Source organism: Leucopleurus acutus (assembly GCF_964270905.1).
Source record: "Leucopleurus acutus genome assembly, chromosome: 4".
Taxonomy (NCBI): Eukaryota; Metazoa; Chordata; class Mammalia; order Artiodactyla; family Delphinidae; genus Leucopleurus; species Leucopleurus acutus.
Window position 1 is genome coordinate 35763532 of NC_139146.1, and position 17599 is coordinate 35781130.

Genomic DNA, 17599 nt, shown 5'->3' on the forward strand with positions numbered 1-17599 from the left:
GCCTCTTCCTGTCCTTGACTCCCAGCTGTCCGTGGTACCCTTGGCTTGTAGCTGCATCTCTCCAATCTCTGCCTCCATCTACCTATGACCTTCTCTGTGTCTCTGTGTGTCATTTTCTGTCTCTTATAAGGACCCTCTCATTGGATTTAGGGCCCACCTTAACCCAGGAATATTTCTTCTCAGTCCTTAAGTAATTACATCTGCAAAAACCCTATTTTCAAAGAAGATCACATTCTCAGAGTATGGGCAGACTTGAATTTGGGGTGGGACCCTATTTGATCCACTGTAAGCACTATCTAAAAGGTTACTTTACTTTTAGTGTTACTTGTCTATTTATACTGGAGTAGTAGGCAGGGCTATGATAATGATTATTTCAGTTTGGCAAAGTACACTTTACATAAGAATTTTAGGAGGATATAGACAAAATGGTAATTATAAAAACTATATTTCTTAAGAGCCAACAACTCCAAGAAAAACAGCAACAACTTCTTAGTGTACAAGAAGAGATGACCGAGATTCAGAAAAAGATGAATGAAATGGAAAATTTAAAGAATGAACTAAAGAACCAAGAATTAACATTGGAACGTATAAAAATTGAGAGGCTAGAGTTGGTTCAGAAACTTCATGAAAATTCTGAGGAAATGAAATTCATAACCAAAGAAAGAAATGATCTAAAGGAATTACAGGAGTCATTTGAAATAGAAAGAAATAAGCTTAAAGGACACATAAGAGAAATTGAAGCTACAGTAAGTCATACCCTTTTCTTTCATCTATTAAATGTTTCTTTAAAAACTGAGTCAGTTGGAAAGGGGGAGGCAATGTTGGGATGATGTTATTACAATTATTCTTTAAATTTAACTTGCTAATAAAGGGTCTAGAAACAAAAGAAGAACTAAAAGTGGCCCACATGCTTCTAAAAGAGCACCAAGAAACTGTTGAAGAACTAAGAAGAAACATTTGTGAGAAGACAGCTCAAATAATAAATATTCAGAAGAACTTAGAGAAATCCAATACTGAATTGCAAGAAAAGGTTTGTCTTTTCTTCCTTTGCTCCTTGTCCCCTCTTCCTTTCTTTCTCTGAAAGAAAAATAAGCAGTAGGTAGTGACTGAGTTATGGTTCATTCATTCATTTATTGGGTAGTATTTGTTGAGTGTTTAATGTAGCAGGTACAGTCCTGGATTATAGAAATAAAATGGGAACAAGGTGGACAAAATCTCTGTGATCATAGAACTTACTTTGTAGTGGAAAGAAGTTCTCAATAAATAAGCAATCAAATGAACAGGATAATTTTAGATATTTAGAAATGCTATGGAGAAAATGAAACATTGGGATAACTGGACCAACCTATGTTAAAAGCCTATGTGCCAAGCATTGAGACTGTGGATATGAATAAGACATTGTTCTTTTTCCCCAATATAGGCATATAAAAAAATCTCTCAATTCCAGTATGATAAATGCAGAAATATGCTATGCAAAGCTACATGGTACCACTAGTGATCATGGAAAGGGGGAATCAATCTGTACACATAACAAATTTGTGAAGTAGCATTAGAATTCATCTGAGAATGGGGGCCATTCATTTATTGAGATAGAATCTGCTCAATTCTGATTTTTCTCCTGTTGCATTTGGGAACTGGTATAGAAATGAAGCATGCAACTGACCAGATTGATAATTTGTTGGTAAAGTGTACTGTGGTTGTAAGCTGGAGAAAAAAAACAATTATGACAGACTATTACTAGCAGAAAAGTCATGAATAATAGCTTGAGTAGGAATCAAGAGAAAATGAATAAATAGGAGTTTGTGGTCCATGGTAGGCCACGAAGGTTCAAAATCACTTTCATTGCTATGGAAAGTAGCCTCATGTTTTCCCTTTAAAAAATTATGATAACACTCTCTAGATAGTAACCTTGGTATTTTATGAATATCATAAGGTCCCAGTGCTTCATGAGGAACAGGAGCTACTTGCTAATGTGAAAGAAGTCAGTGATATTCAGGAAACAATGGATGAACCAGAGCTATTGAAAGAACAATCCAAAACCGAGGATTCAAAAACACTGGCAAGTGTAGAAATGGAAAGTCTCAGGTTGACTGAAAAACTTCAGGAAAGTCACGAAGAAATAAAATCTCTCACTAAGGAAAGAGACGATCTTAAAATGACAAAAGAAGCACTTCAGGTTGAATGTGACCAACTGAAAGAAGAAATTAGAGAAACTTTGACTAAAGTAAGTTTCATCCTTTCCTCCCATTTTAATAAGTGTTTAATAAATAAGCCTTTGGGAAAAATGACATTTGTAATGTTCCTACCAATTTTCTTTAAATGTCTCTTAATTATGAAGTGATTGGAAACAGAACAACTAAAAATTGCTCATAAATACTAAGAAACTATGGAAAATGAGTTGTTTTCTTAAATATTCAAAATGATTTAGAAAAAGCAGTGTTAAATTACAGGAAAGGATAAAGTCAAAAACAATGTTTTCTTCCCTTGTTTAAACCTATTTCCCCAGCATCCCATAACGCGTTACCATCTTCCTCACTGATCCAGTCAGAAATCTGGGAATCATTCCTACTACTATCCCTCCCTCTCCACTCACTCTGTAATACAAGAACCAAACCTTGTTTATTTTAAGGTGTGTACCTGTGTGTGAAATCCTCCCACTCTTCTCTCCACATTGCTGATACCCTAATCCAAGTCACAATTACCTCTCTCTGGCTTTGTGCAATAGCGTCCTACCTGGTCTCCCCATTCATATCATACTTCTCTAATTCATTCCCCTTTCTGGCCCAAGTGATCTTTTCTTCTTAAAACCTTTTAATAACTTCTCATTGCTCTTGAAATAAACACCAGCGTGCTTCTTCACATGACCTTTGAGACCCTAGATCCCAGACCTTGCGGGTTTCTAGCCCTGTTTCATCTCACTCTTCCTCCTGCTTATTCTGCTCCAGCAACTCTAGTCTGTTGCTCTTCTGCATCTCATGGCTTTCAGATGTTCTGGTCTCCCTTCCTGTAGTATTTCCATAGTCCTCTTTGCCTAACAAGTGCTCTCATCTTTTAGATCTCCACTGAAGCTTTCCATCCCCTAGGAAGCCCTTCCTAAGCACTCACAATAGGTTAGGTTTGCCACTGGTAGCCTGAAAGAACCCAGCACCTCTGTTTGGTAAGATCTGGTATAATATATGTATCTTTCCTTCTAAACTGCGTAAGTCTCAAAAAGGCAGATCATGTAAAGTGTCATTTCCCGTTTCATCTCCAATCTCTAATAAGATACTGACAACACAATGAGTACTCAATAAATGTGTTAAATATCTGAATGATGGAAGAGTGGGTGAGTGGAAATATTGTTCTGTAAATGAGCTGTTGAATCCCTGACTTAATTGTTTTAGAAAGTATCCTTGTTTCTTTACCCCTAAAATAAAGTAAAGTATCTCTGGGCACCAACTGTATTGTTTTATGATCCTCTTAAGATTCAAGCATCTCAAGAGGAACAGTCCTTCCATATGAAAGAAAAAGACGATGAGACTAAGAAAATAATGAGTGAGATGGAGCAATGGAAGGAGCAATTCAAAGTCAAAGACTCAGCACTACTAAGACTAGAAATGGAAAAGCTTGAGTGGTCTGAGAGACTTCAAGAAAGTCATGATGAAGTGAAATCTATAGCTAAGGAGAGAGATGACCTACAGAGGCTACAAGAAGTTCTTCAATCTGAAAGGAACCTACTCCAAGAAAACATAAGAGAAATGGCAGCTAAAGTAGGTTTCATCCTTCTTCGTGTGTGTGTGCTTAGTATTCTGTAAGCAAATATCTTGGTAAAAACTAAACCTTTGGGGAAAGGAATTAGTTACAGTGTAATGGCTATAACGTTTTCATAAATTTCTTGCAATTTCCTTTAATGATGAAGCACCTAGAAACCAAAGAGGAACTTGAAGTTGCTCATTGTCACCTAAAAGAACAGGAGGAAACTATTGGTAAATTGAGAGTGGATCTTTCAGAGAGGGAAACTGAAATATCAAGCATTCAACAGGAATTAGAAACAACAAATGATGAATTACAGAAAAAGGTAAATTGGGAGTAAAGGAACAGTGGGAGAAAACTTAAGGGAGGTAGCTAACTGGATTACAAAGACTACTGTTTACCTCCTAAATTGTTTTAGGAGACATACTGGATTTTTTTCCTTAAAAAATATACATACACGTATATATATACATATATAAACACACGTTTTTATGTGTGTGCGCACATAAGTATATTTTTGGCTATTATCTTATTATTATTTTTAAGACCCAAGAGCTTCATGAAAAACAGAAACAATTGCTTACCATAAAAGAAAGCAGTGAAACTCAGGAAAAAATGAGTGAACTGGAACAGTTAAAGGAACATCTCAAAGCCAAAGACTCATCACTACAAAGAATAGAAAGCGAGAGGCTCAAGTTGACTGAGAAACTTCAGGCAAGTCAAGAAGAAATAAAAACCATAATTAAGGAAAGAGATGATCTGGAAAGGGTGCAGGAAGTCCTTCAAAAGGAAAGAGACCAACTCAAAGAAAACATTAAAGAAATTGTAGCTGAAGTAAGTTTCCCTCTTATAATGTTTTTGGATATAAAAATAGTGTTCAAGTGATCATGATGATGTTCACTACTAAGTTTGATTAATTTTCCTCCAATCATAAAGGGACAGAAAATCAAAGAGGAACTAAAAGCTACTTACATTCTTCTGAAGGAGTACCAAGAAACCATTAATACAAGGAATAGTTCAGAGAAGACAGATCAAGGAGCAAATATTCAGAGAGACTTAGAAATTTCAGATACTGAATTACAGGCAAAGGTAGGTCTTGTTAAGTTGGAAAATGACATCTGATTATTGTGTTCGTCATATCCCTTACAGAAGAAAATAATACATATGTTAGACTAAAATGTAAAGATGATTACCTTAATTTTAGAGACAGTTCTTTTTCCTAAAATTTTCTGTCTATGTCATAACTTGTTTTATGATTTTCTCAGATTCAAGAACTTCAAGAAGAAGAACATCAACTTCTTAAGATGAAAGATGTCAGTGAGACTCAGGAAAAAATATGTGAAATGGGAAACTTGAAGAAGCAACTTGAGGCCCAAAAGTCAACCCTGGAAAATACAGAATTGGAGAACATAAGGTTAACTCAGAGACTCCATGAAAATCTTGAAGAAGTAAGATCTGTTACAAAAGAAAGAGATGACCTTAGGAGTGTGGAGGAGACTCTCAAAGTAGAGATAGACCAACTCAAGGAGAACCTAAGAGAAACCACAATTAGAGTGAGTTACCGTCTTTCCCCCAACTAGTAAATACGACATCGTGTCCTAAAAGAGCCATGGTTGATAGAGTTGGTGAGGTTGTAAAATTGGTCCAATCTTGGGGAAGGCTGGAGGGATGGATATATGATAATATCTTCCAAAGTTTTCAATAAGTGTATGCATTGACCCAAAAAGTCCAGTTATTGCTGTTTATCCCACACACATTAGCACAACTGTGCAAAGATATTTGTACAAGTTGCAATAACAAAATAAAGCAAACCCCAAAACAGGAAAAATTCTAACTGTCCATTAGTAGAGACTGTTTGAATCAATACAGCACATTCAGACCATGGAATACCAACCCACAGGTAAAGAACAAGACAGAGCTGGTTTGGAAGTATCCTGATAGAGAGAAGGGTTACGTTATACAGGGTAGTGTATCTAGAATATATGGACATCTAAAAGTCGTTTAGAGGGTGAGAACTGGGAGGCCTAAGGAGGGGGGAATTTTTACTTCTTACCCTGTACCTTTCTACACACGGTTGAATTGTATTATTCTGAACGTACTATTTTTCTTTCTCTAACGATAAAGGACTTGGAAAAACAAGAGGAGCTAAGAATTGCCCAAATGAATCTGAAAGAGCACCAAGAAACCATCGATAAACTCAGAGGAATTGTTTCAGAGAAGACAGACGAAATATCAAATATTCAAAAGGCTTTAGAAAACACAAATACTGCCTTAAAAGCACAGGTATTTCTACTAATATCTAAGTAACTGAGAGTTTGAATCAAGTCTTTTGTGTTATGAAACAGGATATCAGTTAGCCTAATATACATAGAGACTTACGTATTCAATTTAGAAACTATTAGCTTTTTCTCTATATCTATCTATATCCTAACTTATTGTATGATTATCTCAAGATCCAAGAACTTCAGGAGAAGGAACGTCAACTTCTTAAGGTAAAAAATGATCTCAGGGAAAATACATATCAAACAGAGCAGTTGAAGAAGCAATTAGAGGCCCAGAATTCAACCCTGGAAAGCATAGAAACAGAGAAGTTAAGGTTGACTCAGAAACTTCAAGAAAACCTTGAAGAAATAAAATCTGTTACTAAGGAAAGAGATGACCTAAGAAGAATGGAGCGAACCCTCAAAATGGAGCAAGACCAGCTCAGTGAAATCCTCAGAGAAACAAAAGCTAAAGTACGTTACACTCGTTCCTCTTCCCAGCGAGTTAATGTGATGTTTTCCTTACATCAGTGAACCCTTCTTTGACATGAGTGGTACTTTTGGTGAGAAGGAACAGGATACAGCCTTTTAGAAGGGTAATTTGGTATTATTTTTGAAAATTTTAAATTCTGTAACCAGCATTTTCTTCATGGACTTTACATGTACACTTACTCAATTTTTAAGGTAAAGAAAAATATGTATGTGTGTGTATATTCATAACACACACACACACATATACCATAAGGTTGTTCATTATAGCAGTTTGTGATAAAAAATAGGAAATAACCTAAATGTCTATCACAAGGAAACTGGGTAGTTATAAGCAATATGTCAGGATACGTGCAACCCTTAAAAAAATGAAATAGATTTGAATGTTCTAATTTGGAAGCTCAAAATAACTCTTAGGGGGAAAAGCAAGTTGTAGAATAGTATGTGTATAGCATGTTTACCTCTGCAAAATATGAGTACATTGTGGGGAGGTCGATAACTTTCTAACAACATCAAAGATGTGGAGTAAGAAATAAGAAATGTATTATTTTTACTAAGAAAATATATCACTTTCATTAAAAAGAAAATACTAGTTAACATTAAGCTGTATCATTGGTTTTTAATTTTTTTCTAATAATAAAGGACCTTGGAAAACAAGAGGAACTAAGAATTGCTCACGTGCATCTGAAAGATCACCAGGAAATTATTGATAAACTCAGAAGGATTGTTTGTGAGAAGACAGAAGAAATATCAAATATGCAAATGGATTTAGAAAATTCAAATGCTAAATTACAAGAAAAGGTATTGAGGGGGTCATGACGCTTATATGTTTGGATACCTGATTTATTCCTAGAATAAAAAGTAATGCCTAAAATCCCTGAGGGATGTAATATGCTTTAGCCACATTAGAAAACAGCTTGGTAGCTTTTACTAGCACTGAACCATATACCTGTGTGTGGCCCAGCATTTCCACTCCTTGGCTATGTACCTAAGAGAAGAAAGTGCACACTTCCACGTAAAGACATACAAGAGTGTTCACAGCAACTTCAGTCATAATTGCAAAAAACTGAAAACAACCCAAATGCCTATCAACAGGAGAACGGATAAATACATTGTGATTTATAAGTTTAAAAGCAGGCAAACTGATCTGGGATGAAAAAGGTCAGAATAGTGGTTTGTTCTAGGAAGGGGCACATAGGAACCTTATGGTAAGGTAAGTAAGTGTTCTGTATTAATTCTGAGTTGTATTTTAATCTGAGTTGTAGTTACATAGCTGTATACATATGTCAAGAGTAGTTGAGCCATATACACATAAGATTAGTGTGTAGTTATGTAAAATATACCACAAAAAAAAGTAAATCCTGTATGGAATTACACAGAATATTAATGAGTGACATGGGAAAGCTGTCTTAATCAGCTTAGAAACTATTCTTTATCCTTCCCTAAGAAGCCATCTAATCCTAACGTTACGATTATCTTAAGGTCCAAGAACTTAAAGCAAATGAACATCAACTTTTTAAGTTAAAAGAAGAGGTTAGTGAGACACAGAAAAAAATATGTGGCCTAGAGCGACTGAAGAAAGAATTCAAGGCCCAAAGTTTAACTCTGGATAAAATAGAAATGGAGAACTTAAATTTGGCTCAGAAACTTCATGAAAACCTTGAAGAAATGAAATCTGTAATGAAAGAAAGAGATAACCTAAGGAGAGTAGAAGAGACTCTGAAACTGGAGAGAGACCTACTCAAGGCAGACCTGCAAGAAGCCATAGCTAGAGTGAGTTGTGCTCTTACTTCCTGTCAAGTAAACATGTTTTTACTGTAAGAAGTTTGAAAATAAGTGATACTGTTGGTGAAAATTTGAATGTTATAACCTTTTAGGGAAGCAGTTTGACAATAGCATTTTAAAAATTACCAACATATACATTTGCTACAGTACTTTTGTAGAAATTCATCCTACCATTATATTCACATATCTGGACAGAAATACAGCAGCATTCACTATAACATTGTGCTGAACAAAATCAGAAACAATCCAAGTATCTACCAGTAAGGCACTGGCTAAGTGGTGTTCGTTTGTATAGTAGAAAACTAAGCATAAGAATGGGACACTCTTTATGTGATACTGATTTAGAAAGATGTCCAAGTGGTATGAAATTTGAAAAATAAGTGGCAGAGTTCAGCGTGTGACAGGACTGCGATGGGTGAGGCTAGGGACAGACACTTGGACTTTATGTCCTTCTGTACTGTTCTAATTTGGGGGTGGCATGGAGGTTGTTTTTAACTATGAACATGTGGTTTTTGAGATTTTGTTTAACTAGTTCATTGTTAAGAAAAGGTAATGTGCCTTTATATCATATTTCTCAATTTCTTCTAATAACAAAGGATCTGGAAACACAAGAGCAACTAAAAATTGCCCATATGCATTTGAAAGAACACCAAGAAACTATTGATAAATTCAGAGAGAAAGTTTCAGAAAAGACACCTCAGATTTCAAATATTCAGAAGGATTTAAATAAATCAAAAGACGAATTACCGAGAAAGGTATGTGTTGTTCTGTTCTTTGGGGGAATAACTGTGCCCAAAATTACTTATGGAATGAGAAAGGACATAGATACAGATATGTCAATATAGATATATATGTACATGTACTATACTATATGTACATATACATAGACACTATTTTCCTTTCTTAAAGGAATTCTGTTCGCATTCTAACTTGTTTTATAATTATGTCAAGATACCAGAACTTCAGAGAAAAGAGCTTCAACTTGTTAGAATGGAAGAAGATATCAATAAAACTCATAAAAAAGTGAATGAAATGGAACAATTGAAGAAGCAATTTGACGCCCAAAATTTATCTGTGCAAAATGTGGCAATGGATAACTTACACTTGACCAAGAAACTGTATGAAAACCTTGAAGATAAGAATTGTAGCTAAGGAAAGAGATGAGCTAAAGAGAATAAAAGAGTCTCTCAAAATGGAAAGAGACCAATTCAGAGAAACATTGAGAGAAATGATAGCTAGAGAGAGTTCAGAATCTTCCCCTATCTAGTAACTGTTTATAAGAATCAAGCTTTCTTGGAAAGGGTAACAGTGTTTTGTTTTATATTTCCTGGAAACGTCTACAAACAGTAAAGAATAATGAGGGAAACTATTAATTATAATTTTTCACACAAATAGAAAATATAGTTTTAAAAGAAGCCAAAATGATGTTATTCAGATATTACCACTTTTTTTTTTTTGGTAAGAACATTTTTTTTAATCGAAGTATAGTTGATGTACAATATTATATGTTACAGGTGTACAATATAGTGATCCACGATTTTTAAAGGTTATACTCCATTTATAGTTATTATAAAATATTGCCTATTCCCCATGTTGTGCAGTATATCCGGGTAGCTTATTTCATACGTAATAGTTTGGTACCTCTTAATCCCCTACCCCTATATTGTCCCTTCCCCCTTCCCTCTCCCCACTGGTAACCACTGGCTTGTTCTCTATATCTGTGAGTCTGCTTCTTTTTTGTTACATTCACTAGTTTGTTATATTTTTTAGATTCCACATGTAAGTGATATCATACAGTATTTGTCTTTCTCTGTCTGACTTATTTCACTTAGCATATTACCCTAGAAGTCCATCCATGTTGTTGCAAATGGGAAATTTCCATTCTTTTCTATGGCTGAGTAGTATTCCATTGTGTATGTGTATGTGTATGTGTATGTGTATGTGTATGTGTATATATATATATACACCACATCTTCTTTATCCGTTCATCTGTTGATGGACACTTGGGTTGCTTCGATATCTGGGCGATTGTAAATAATGCTACTATCTATAAACATTAGGGTGCATGTATCTTTTCAAATTAATGTTTTTGTTTTTCAGAAAATACTTTTTTTTTTTTTAACTTTCTATTTTCTATTGGAGTATAGCCGATTAACAATGTTGTGATACTTTCAGGTGCACAGCAAAGGGACTCAGCCATACATGTGCATGTATCCATTCTCCCCCAGACTCCCCCTCCCAATTCTTTAGTTTTAAGAAAAAAATTGTTAAATAAAGCAGACTATTTTCTTCAGTGTAATTTTTAAAAGGGTTTTTAAACCAGGAAATAACATTATTCTCAGTGGAGAAATATTTGTAAAAGATTAAATATCTCATTTCTCTACCTCTACACGCTAGAGTTTTAAACATAGGCTCTTGTTAGTGAAGTTAGAAGGAAGAAAAGCAAGATGAGTATAAGAAAGGAAGTTCTACTAATATGTCTATTTATAGATATTCGGAATCACATATCTTAAAGAACTGAACTGAATCCCTCTATAAAATTCAGACAAATAAGAAATTGTATGAAATCTATAAAAATCTTATTTTCATATTTCATTCTCATGTCCATCATTATCTCATAGTAAAGAAATAATAAAATGGAAAGCAATACCACTTGTAATCTCAGTAGAAATTTCAGACAGTTGGAAATCACCTTTATGTGGGCTCTAACTAAATTTATAGACTTAATTCATTCAAAAAATATTTATTGAACAATGTTTTATTTTGCACTTTTAATCAGAAATACAAAATATAAACAGAATATGAATTTTCTGTTCCAGGGTGCTGGAAAGAATATATGAACAGGGCTTGGAACACCGTAGGTAGTATACTTGGTTTTGCTAGCATATATGTGTTGGCAGCAGTGATTCTAAGACAGAGATTTGGAAGAGTAGGAACCAGAGGTATATCTAAAATCCAATTTGCAACTATAGATAGTAAAGCAACAAATCCTATCTTCAAAAAATATGTGAAGGTTTTCCAATGAGTTGAGGTCACTTTTTCCAGTGAGTTGAGGTCACTCAGCATAAGACTTAGTGTTACTGTTATTCATATTCTGAGCATTTTTAACATTGCTTTTGAGTTACATGTGTGATATTTAATTCCATTATTGAAAAGATATAAAAATGTAATCAAAGTATATGACTAGACATTATATGTTACTATAGTTACAGCTGAAGCCTTGCTTATTTCTTTGTATCAAAGCAGAATCAACAGAACCACGGAGAGGTAGTAAAATATGAAAAAAAAATACTGTGTGATGGAAACCAACACCTTCTAGAAAGCCTGAGAGAAAAGTGCTTCAGGATAAAAGTAAGTGCTCTCCTGTTAATATTACAAATGATTATTTGTAATACCCTTCCAAAGGCCTAATGTGGAATGAATAGATAATGCTCAATATTTTTCTAAACTTTATAATCTAGTACAAGTATGTATATGTGTACATATATACGTGCATACACCACACACAGAAAACAGAGGAGTTTGTGGTTTTCAGGCCTCACTGGAAAGGTGATGTTTGAGCAAATACCTGAGAAAGGTAAAGGATCAAGCCACACAGGTATACAGGGAAAGAGCAGTATAAGCAGAGGGAACAGCAAGTAGAAAGCTTCTGAGACAGAAGCCTGCCTGGTGGGTTCCAGGAACATCAAGAAGGAGGATAGCCGGTTAGAAGTGAGGTCAGGAGTTAATGGAGAAGAGGCAGGCTGTGGGGCCTTAAGCGGACTTTGGGTTTTGCTGTGAGTAAGACGGAGAATCCCTTGGACAATTTTGAGTACAGAGAGACATGATCTGAGTTACATTTTAAAGGAATGTTATTGAAAATGAGTGGAAGCAGGAGGACCATTTGAAAGACTAATTTCAGTAATCCAGGCAAAGGTGATGGTGGCTCAGCCCAAAGAGGTAGCAGCGGAACTGGTGAGAAGTGTTCGGACTCTGAATACATATTGAGGGTAAAGCCAACAGGATGTACTCTCACCCCTATTAGAATGCAAAGTCCCTAAAAACTTTGTTATGTTGGTTATGGCTGTATCACTTAGAAAACTTCCTGACAGGAATCAGCATTCAGTATGTGTTTCTTAAAAGTACAAATGAATGACCATACAATGCTGCTCCATGCCATAATGTGATTCATTCTAAGACTAAAGGAAGACTCCCCCCTCCAACATCCCACATTACTGAACATCTATCTAGCTTTTCCTTAAATTATAAAAAAGAGAGCTCGTTCTTGTCAGAAGCCCCTTCTATAATTTAACACCCTGAACTAAACATGTTATTTATTACATGACTGTAGCAACTTGAACTTAATGTGTTCTTCCACCTGTACTCTGACCAAGGGGTCACTTGCCTGGCCTCTCGTCATTTGTGTTGATGGGCCTAGGCTCATTGAATGTCTTCCACATGCAGGCACTGTACTGGGTGCTTTACCTCATGAGATGGGTTTTATTGTTCCATTCATAAACAAACAAACTGAGGCTCAGAGAGGAAGTTTAGTGGTTACCCAAGGTCACATAGGTAGTAAATTAGTAGAATCAGGGTTTGAAACCAGGTCTGACAAAGTGAAACTTGGGCATAGAAGCATTTTTACAAATATAATTTTATTTCCTTTAAACTATAATGTCTATATATTTTATAGATTGCATAGATATAGATATTATTTAATATTTGATCCCCTAGGAAACTTTGTGGCAATTATTGTAGTCTTAATTTTGTAGTGGTGAAAATGACTCAGTGTTTCCCCAGTCAGCAAGTGGCAGAGCTAGAACCTGAACACAAACTCTGATAAAAGGTTAGAAAACTTGGATTCTAGGCAGATAATAGAAATATGTGAAGAGGCTCCACCAAGTTGACATATAACTAGTTTGATTCTTAGTCACGTATCTGCTCACTTAACACTGCCTTCTGTACATAGAGGCCAGCATTCGGCCTTGAGCTACAATACATACTAGATTGAATTCACTCACATTTCTCTTCAGACTTTGTAAATAAATGCTTCTTCAAATCATGGATGTTCAAAAGACCAAAAGAAAATGCAGCAAAATGATAACAATGGTTGCTTCTGGTTTTCTTTGTTATATTTGTTTAAATTCTTTTAAATTTCCACAATAATTTCTATAATCCAAAATCAACAATAAGAGTTCATTTTTGTTTCTAAACACAAAGGTCGAAATTTATTTTTCTCCTACAAAAAGTATTAAAGAATTAAGTTTTGTTGCAATCCTAGGGCTGAGACTATTTCTTCTTAAATTAGAATGAATTGGTAAATTGAATAAATTCTAATTTTCTTTAGGAGCTTCTTAAGAGATACTCAGAGATGGATAATCATTATGAGTGCTTAAATAGATTGTCTCTTGACTTGAAGAAGGAAATCGAAACACAGAAAGAGCTTTCAATTAGAGTAAAAGCAAACCTCGCACTTCCATGTCCACAAAGCAAGCAAATTCAAAAACTTCTCACTGCAAACCAAAGATGTTCCATGGAATTTCATAGAGTCATGAAGAAACTTCAGGTACCATCTTTTTTAGTACTATCTTTGTAAATATCACTGTAAATTTCTATTACAAACTTTAGTGTTTAAGTCCTGCTTTGAGAGTTGACATACTTGTTATTTAGTGTATTTACTACTGAATTAAAGATTATGTGGGTCTAAGAACAGTGTGTGCAAGATCCTCAATGCACCTATTTATTCAACAAAACCTGAGCTTTGCCTATGGGCCTAGACACTGTCCAGGTGTTCAAAAGACAAGAATGAATAACATCTCAGGGATCTCATAGTGAGTTAGGCAGACATATAAACAGGTAATAAGTGTAGCAATAGAAGTACGTTTAGATTATATGACATACCAGATAAAAAGTTAAGGAAGATAAGACTGTAGTAGAAGACAGACTCAAACGATAAAGCTTGGAGTTCCTTTTGTAAATGAGGCAGAGCCGTTGGACAGTTATTTTAAGGTGGTGGCTGTAGCATGATCAGATTATCATTTTAGATACTTCACTGCAGACAAAGAAGAAATGAGTTTGTGGAGGATAAGCCTAGTGGCAGAGAGAAGAGATAAGAGACAGTTACAGTGGTCCAGATGCGCTATTATGAGCGACTCTACTGCTAGGGAAGGATTCATAGGAATGGGGAGGACAGACGAGATCAAAGAAACATTTGGCAGCTTAACATAGTAGTTGGTGCGATCGGTGGTGGAGGTACGGGAGGGAAGTTTAGATTGAGTCCCAGGATTTGGGCTTAGCCAGGTTTGTGGAGAGTGGTACCATTAACTGAGATAGAGAGGGAAAAGAGATGAGGTGTTTAGTTTGAGATGTTTTGAGGTAGAGAGAGATACCTAAGACAGAACGTCTAAGACGGGAGACCAAGCAGGCATTTAGTTGAGCGTCTGAGGCTTGTCAGGAGAAAAGTCAGGACTAAAGATAAAGATTTGGGATTCATATAGGTGATAGATTGCACATGTGTAAGGTCGCCCAGAAAACATAATAGAGGAATGAGAGTTTGGGGAGATGTTCGGGTAAGATCCAAACTCCAGAAAAGATAGTTCTCCAAGAGACAGTAGCAGAAAAGAGCAACTCATGGGTTCAAGGTTAGGAAAGTCAAAGTGACAGAAAAGAACCAGGCAACAGTGCTATTACGTAAGTCAGTGGAGGAGTGTACATCAAAGATGAAGTAGTCGAGAGTGGCAGATGCTTCAGTCAGCTAGAACGTGGACTGAAGAGATCTCCTCAACTTGTTGATAATAGAGCTCACTGGTGACATCTGTCAGAGCAGTTTTAGTTGAGTAGTTAAGGAAAAGGCCAAATTATAAGAGTTAAGGAATGGTGGATGTTAAGGAAGTAGGGAGCTGGTATCTGCCCTTCCTAGGTAAATTGCCCCTCACGCCCTGATATTCTTCCACAAACCCTGGCAATCAGATACCCAGAACTTATTGAGGAGATCCGTGAAGCATATGGCATTCAAATTATTGTCACCTTGGGCTTCCCTGGTGGCACAGTGGTTGAGAGTCCGCCTGCCGATGCAGGGGACATGGGTTCGTGCCCCGGTCCGGGAGGATCCCACGTGCCGCGGAGCGGCTGGGCCCGTGAGCCATGGCCGCTGAGCCTGCGCATCAGGAGCCTGTGCTCCGCAACGGGAGAGGCCCGCGTACCGCAAAAAAAAAAAAAAAAAAAAAACAACTATTGTCACCTTAAAGCCAAACATCTAAATATGCTTGACAAGTAAATCTTGGGACATGTCATACCCATTTTGGTTACCGAATCAAGGTAGGCAGAGGATGTTGAAAATGAATCTCAGGTATCTAGCTGGGAACTGGGTGATTGATGACATAATTAACCAAAAGGGGGGTAAATAGGCAAAGGTGGGTTTCTAGGGAGAGGAATCATGTGCATTTTATTTATTTTTTTATTTTTTCATTTTAAATCTATTGAATTTGAGGTAACTATAGGACATCCATGAGGTATATCCAGGGGCAAGTCAGAAATATGGAACTAGATGGAGGCCTGGAAGTTATTCTCCCAAGTTGCTGAGAAGAGAAAATTGGGGATAGAGAGAGGCTCTTTCCTTCTCCCTCACTTACCAGAGGATATAGATAATAAGAGATGCCATCCTGCCTCATAGTCTCAGGGGTTTAAAACTTCATCTAAATGTGATACAAGTTTCATTTCCCAATTTGTTTAATGTTTTTCTGCAAGTATGTGTTAAGCCATGTTACAAAGATAAAGGAAGAACAACATGAATCCATCAATAAACTTGAAGTGGCTTTTATTGATGAAGTGGAAAAGCAAAATGAACTGCTAATTAAAATACAGCACCTTCAACAAGATTATGATGTACCGCCCAAAGAATCAAGGGACCTCAAATTGAGCCAGAGTATGGATCTGCATATTGAGGTACAATTTGTTTAAAATGGGTTTAATTAGATTCCAAACCTTTTTATCAAGTAGAAAAGTACCTTTTCATATGTTTAGAGTTATTTTTATTTACCAAAAGTTAAAGATCAGTTGCAGAATGACAGCTGGGCAGTTGTAAAGAGTGCCAAGTAATAGTCTAGCCTCCTTTCAGAACCCCAAAGATACAGAAAATAGATGTAATATCATCAAGTGGGAATTCATGGAACCCCAGGATAAGTTTCCGAATGCCTTCTAAAACTTCCTAGGTCTGTGACTGGGAGTCAGAAACATTTTTCTTACAACTCTGCATGAAGTGTCCTGCTCTCTCTCAGCAGTAGGAGGCTGGCATTCAATTCCCAAAACCATGTGCAGCCTGTTTTATGCACAGAAAACTACATCCAGAAACAATTCATATTTTGTGATTATTAGTCACAGTTTTATAGTTTTGAGGGATTTTAATTCTAACATGCCGATTGGTAGACGTGCCTCCATTATAGGCTATACACCAAAATTTTATTAGCAAATAACTAAAGTTTTAAATTAGAATTATATTTACAGTATTTCAAAATATTAAGAATAAGAGTTCAATAAGGTGTTTTCCCCTTTTTATGATATTTAGATTAAAACTTTTCTAATGTTCATGTGATTCAATGCTTATTTTTCTCAGGAAATTCTCAAGGATTTTTCAGAAAGTGATTGCCATAGCATAGAGACTGAATTTCAGCAAGTATTAAGTAATAGAAAAGAAATGACCCGGTTTTTGGAAGAGTGGTTGAATGCTCATTTTGATATAGAAAAGCTTAAAAATGGCATCCAGAAAGAAACTGATAGTATTTTTCAAGTGAATAACTTCTATAATAACAAAATAATTGTAAGTAGTAATTTTCTTGTGCTACCTCATTCTTTTTGTTGTTGTCTGCTTTAATTTTTATACCTCATTTGTAAAAAGACTTAAAGCAACTTAATTTTAAGTATTTTCTTAAAATTTATTTGTATAGGCTTTGTGAAAAAAATTTGACTATGTAAAACATCTTCTGCCTCTAATGTATTATGCTTCCTTAGGATAATTAAATATATATTTATACTTGTAAAGAAGATAACAAAATCTTGGTGTGTAGTAATCAGTTTGTTACACACAGATTTGGAATCTGTGGAATCCGGAATCCTCTTGCAATTCTCCTTTCTTTTCTCACTTCTCACTGCTTCTGTAGGAATTGAGCCTTTTCCCCAAGTAGGCTCAGACAAGGTGAGACATGAGCCTGTTTCAGGGCTACAGGCAGCAACTGTAGGAAAGCCCTGGACAAGCCTAGCCAGCTGCTTTATTAATAAGGCCTCACATGCTTTTTGTCTCAGTGGTGTCACTGTCACATGCCCTGATCCTTCAACTTTGATGTTCAAAAATGTGGTTT

At 35.8% G+C, this 17599-nt stretch overlaps 1 protein-coding gene across 1 annotated transcript in view; it reads left to right on the plus strand.

Moving 5' to 3' along the window:
- The window catches only part of CENPE (centromere protein E), a gene marked incomplete at its 5' end in the record, with an annotated part of 73397 nt that overhangs the window by 37365 nt on the left and 18433 nt on the right, over positions 1 to 17599 (plus strand). The window contains 17 exon segments of the mRNA XM_082838608.1: positions 456 to 746; positions 872 to 1030; positions 1934 to 2224; positions 3465 to 3749; positions 3899 to 4057; positions 4279 to 4566; positions 4998 to 5285; positions 5857 to 6015; positions 7125 to 7283; positions 7965 to 8255; positions 8864 to 9022; positions 9219 to 9400; positions 9402 to 9507; positions 11514 to 11618; positions 13594 to 13812; positions 15993 to 16190; positions 16858 to 17061. Coding sequence (XP_082694734.1) covers positions 456 to 746; positions 872 to 1030; positions 1934 to 2224; positions 3465 to 3749; positions 3899 to 4057; positions 4279 to 4566; positions 4998 to 5285; positions 5857 to 6015; positions 7125 to 7283; positions 7965 to 8255; positions 8864 to 9022; positions 9219 to 9400; positions 9402 to 9507; positions 11514 to 11618; positions 13594 to 13812; positions 15993 to 16190; positions 16858 to 17061 — 3543 coding nt within the window.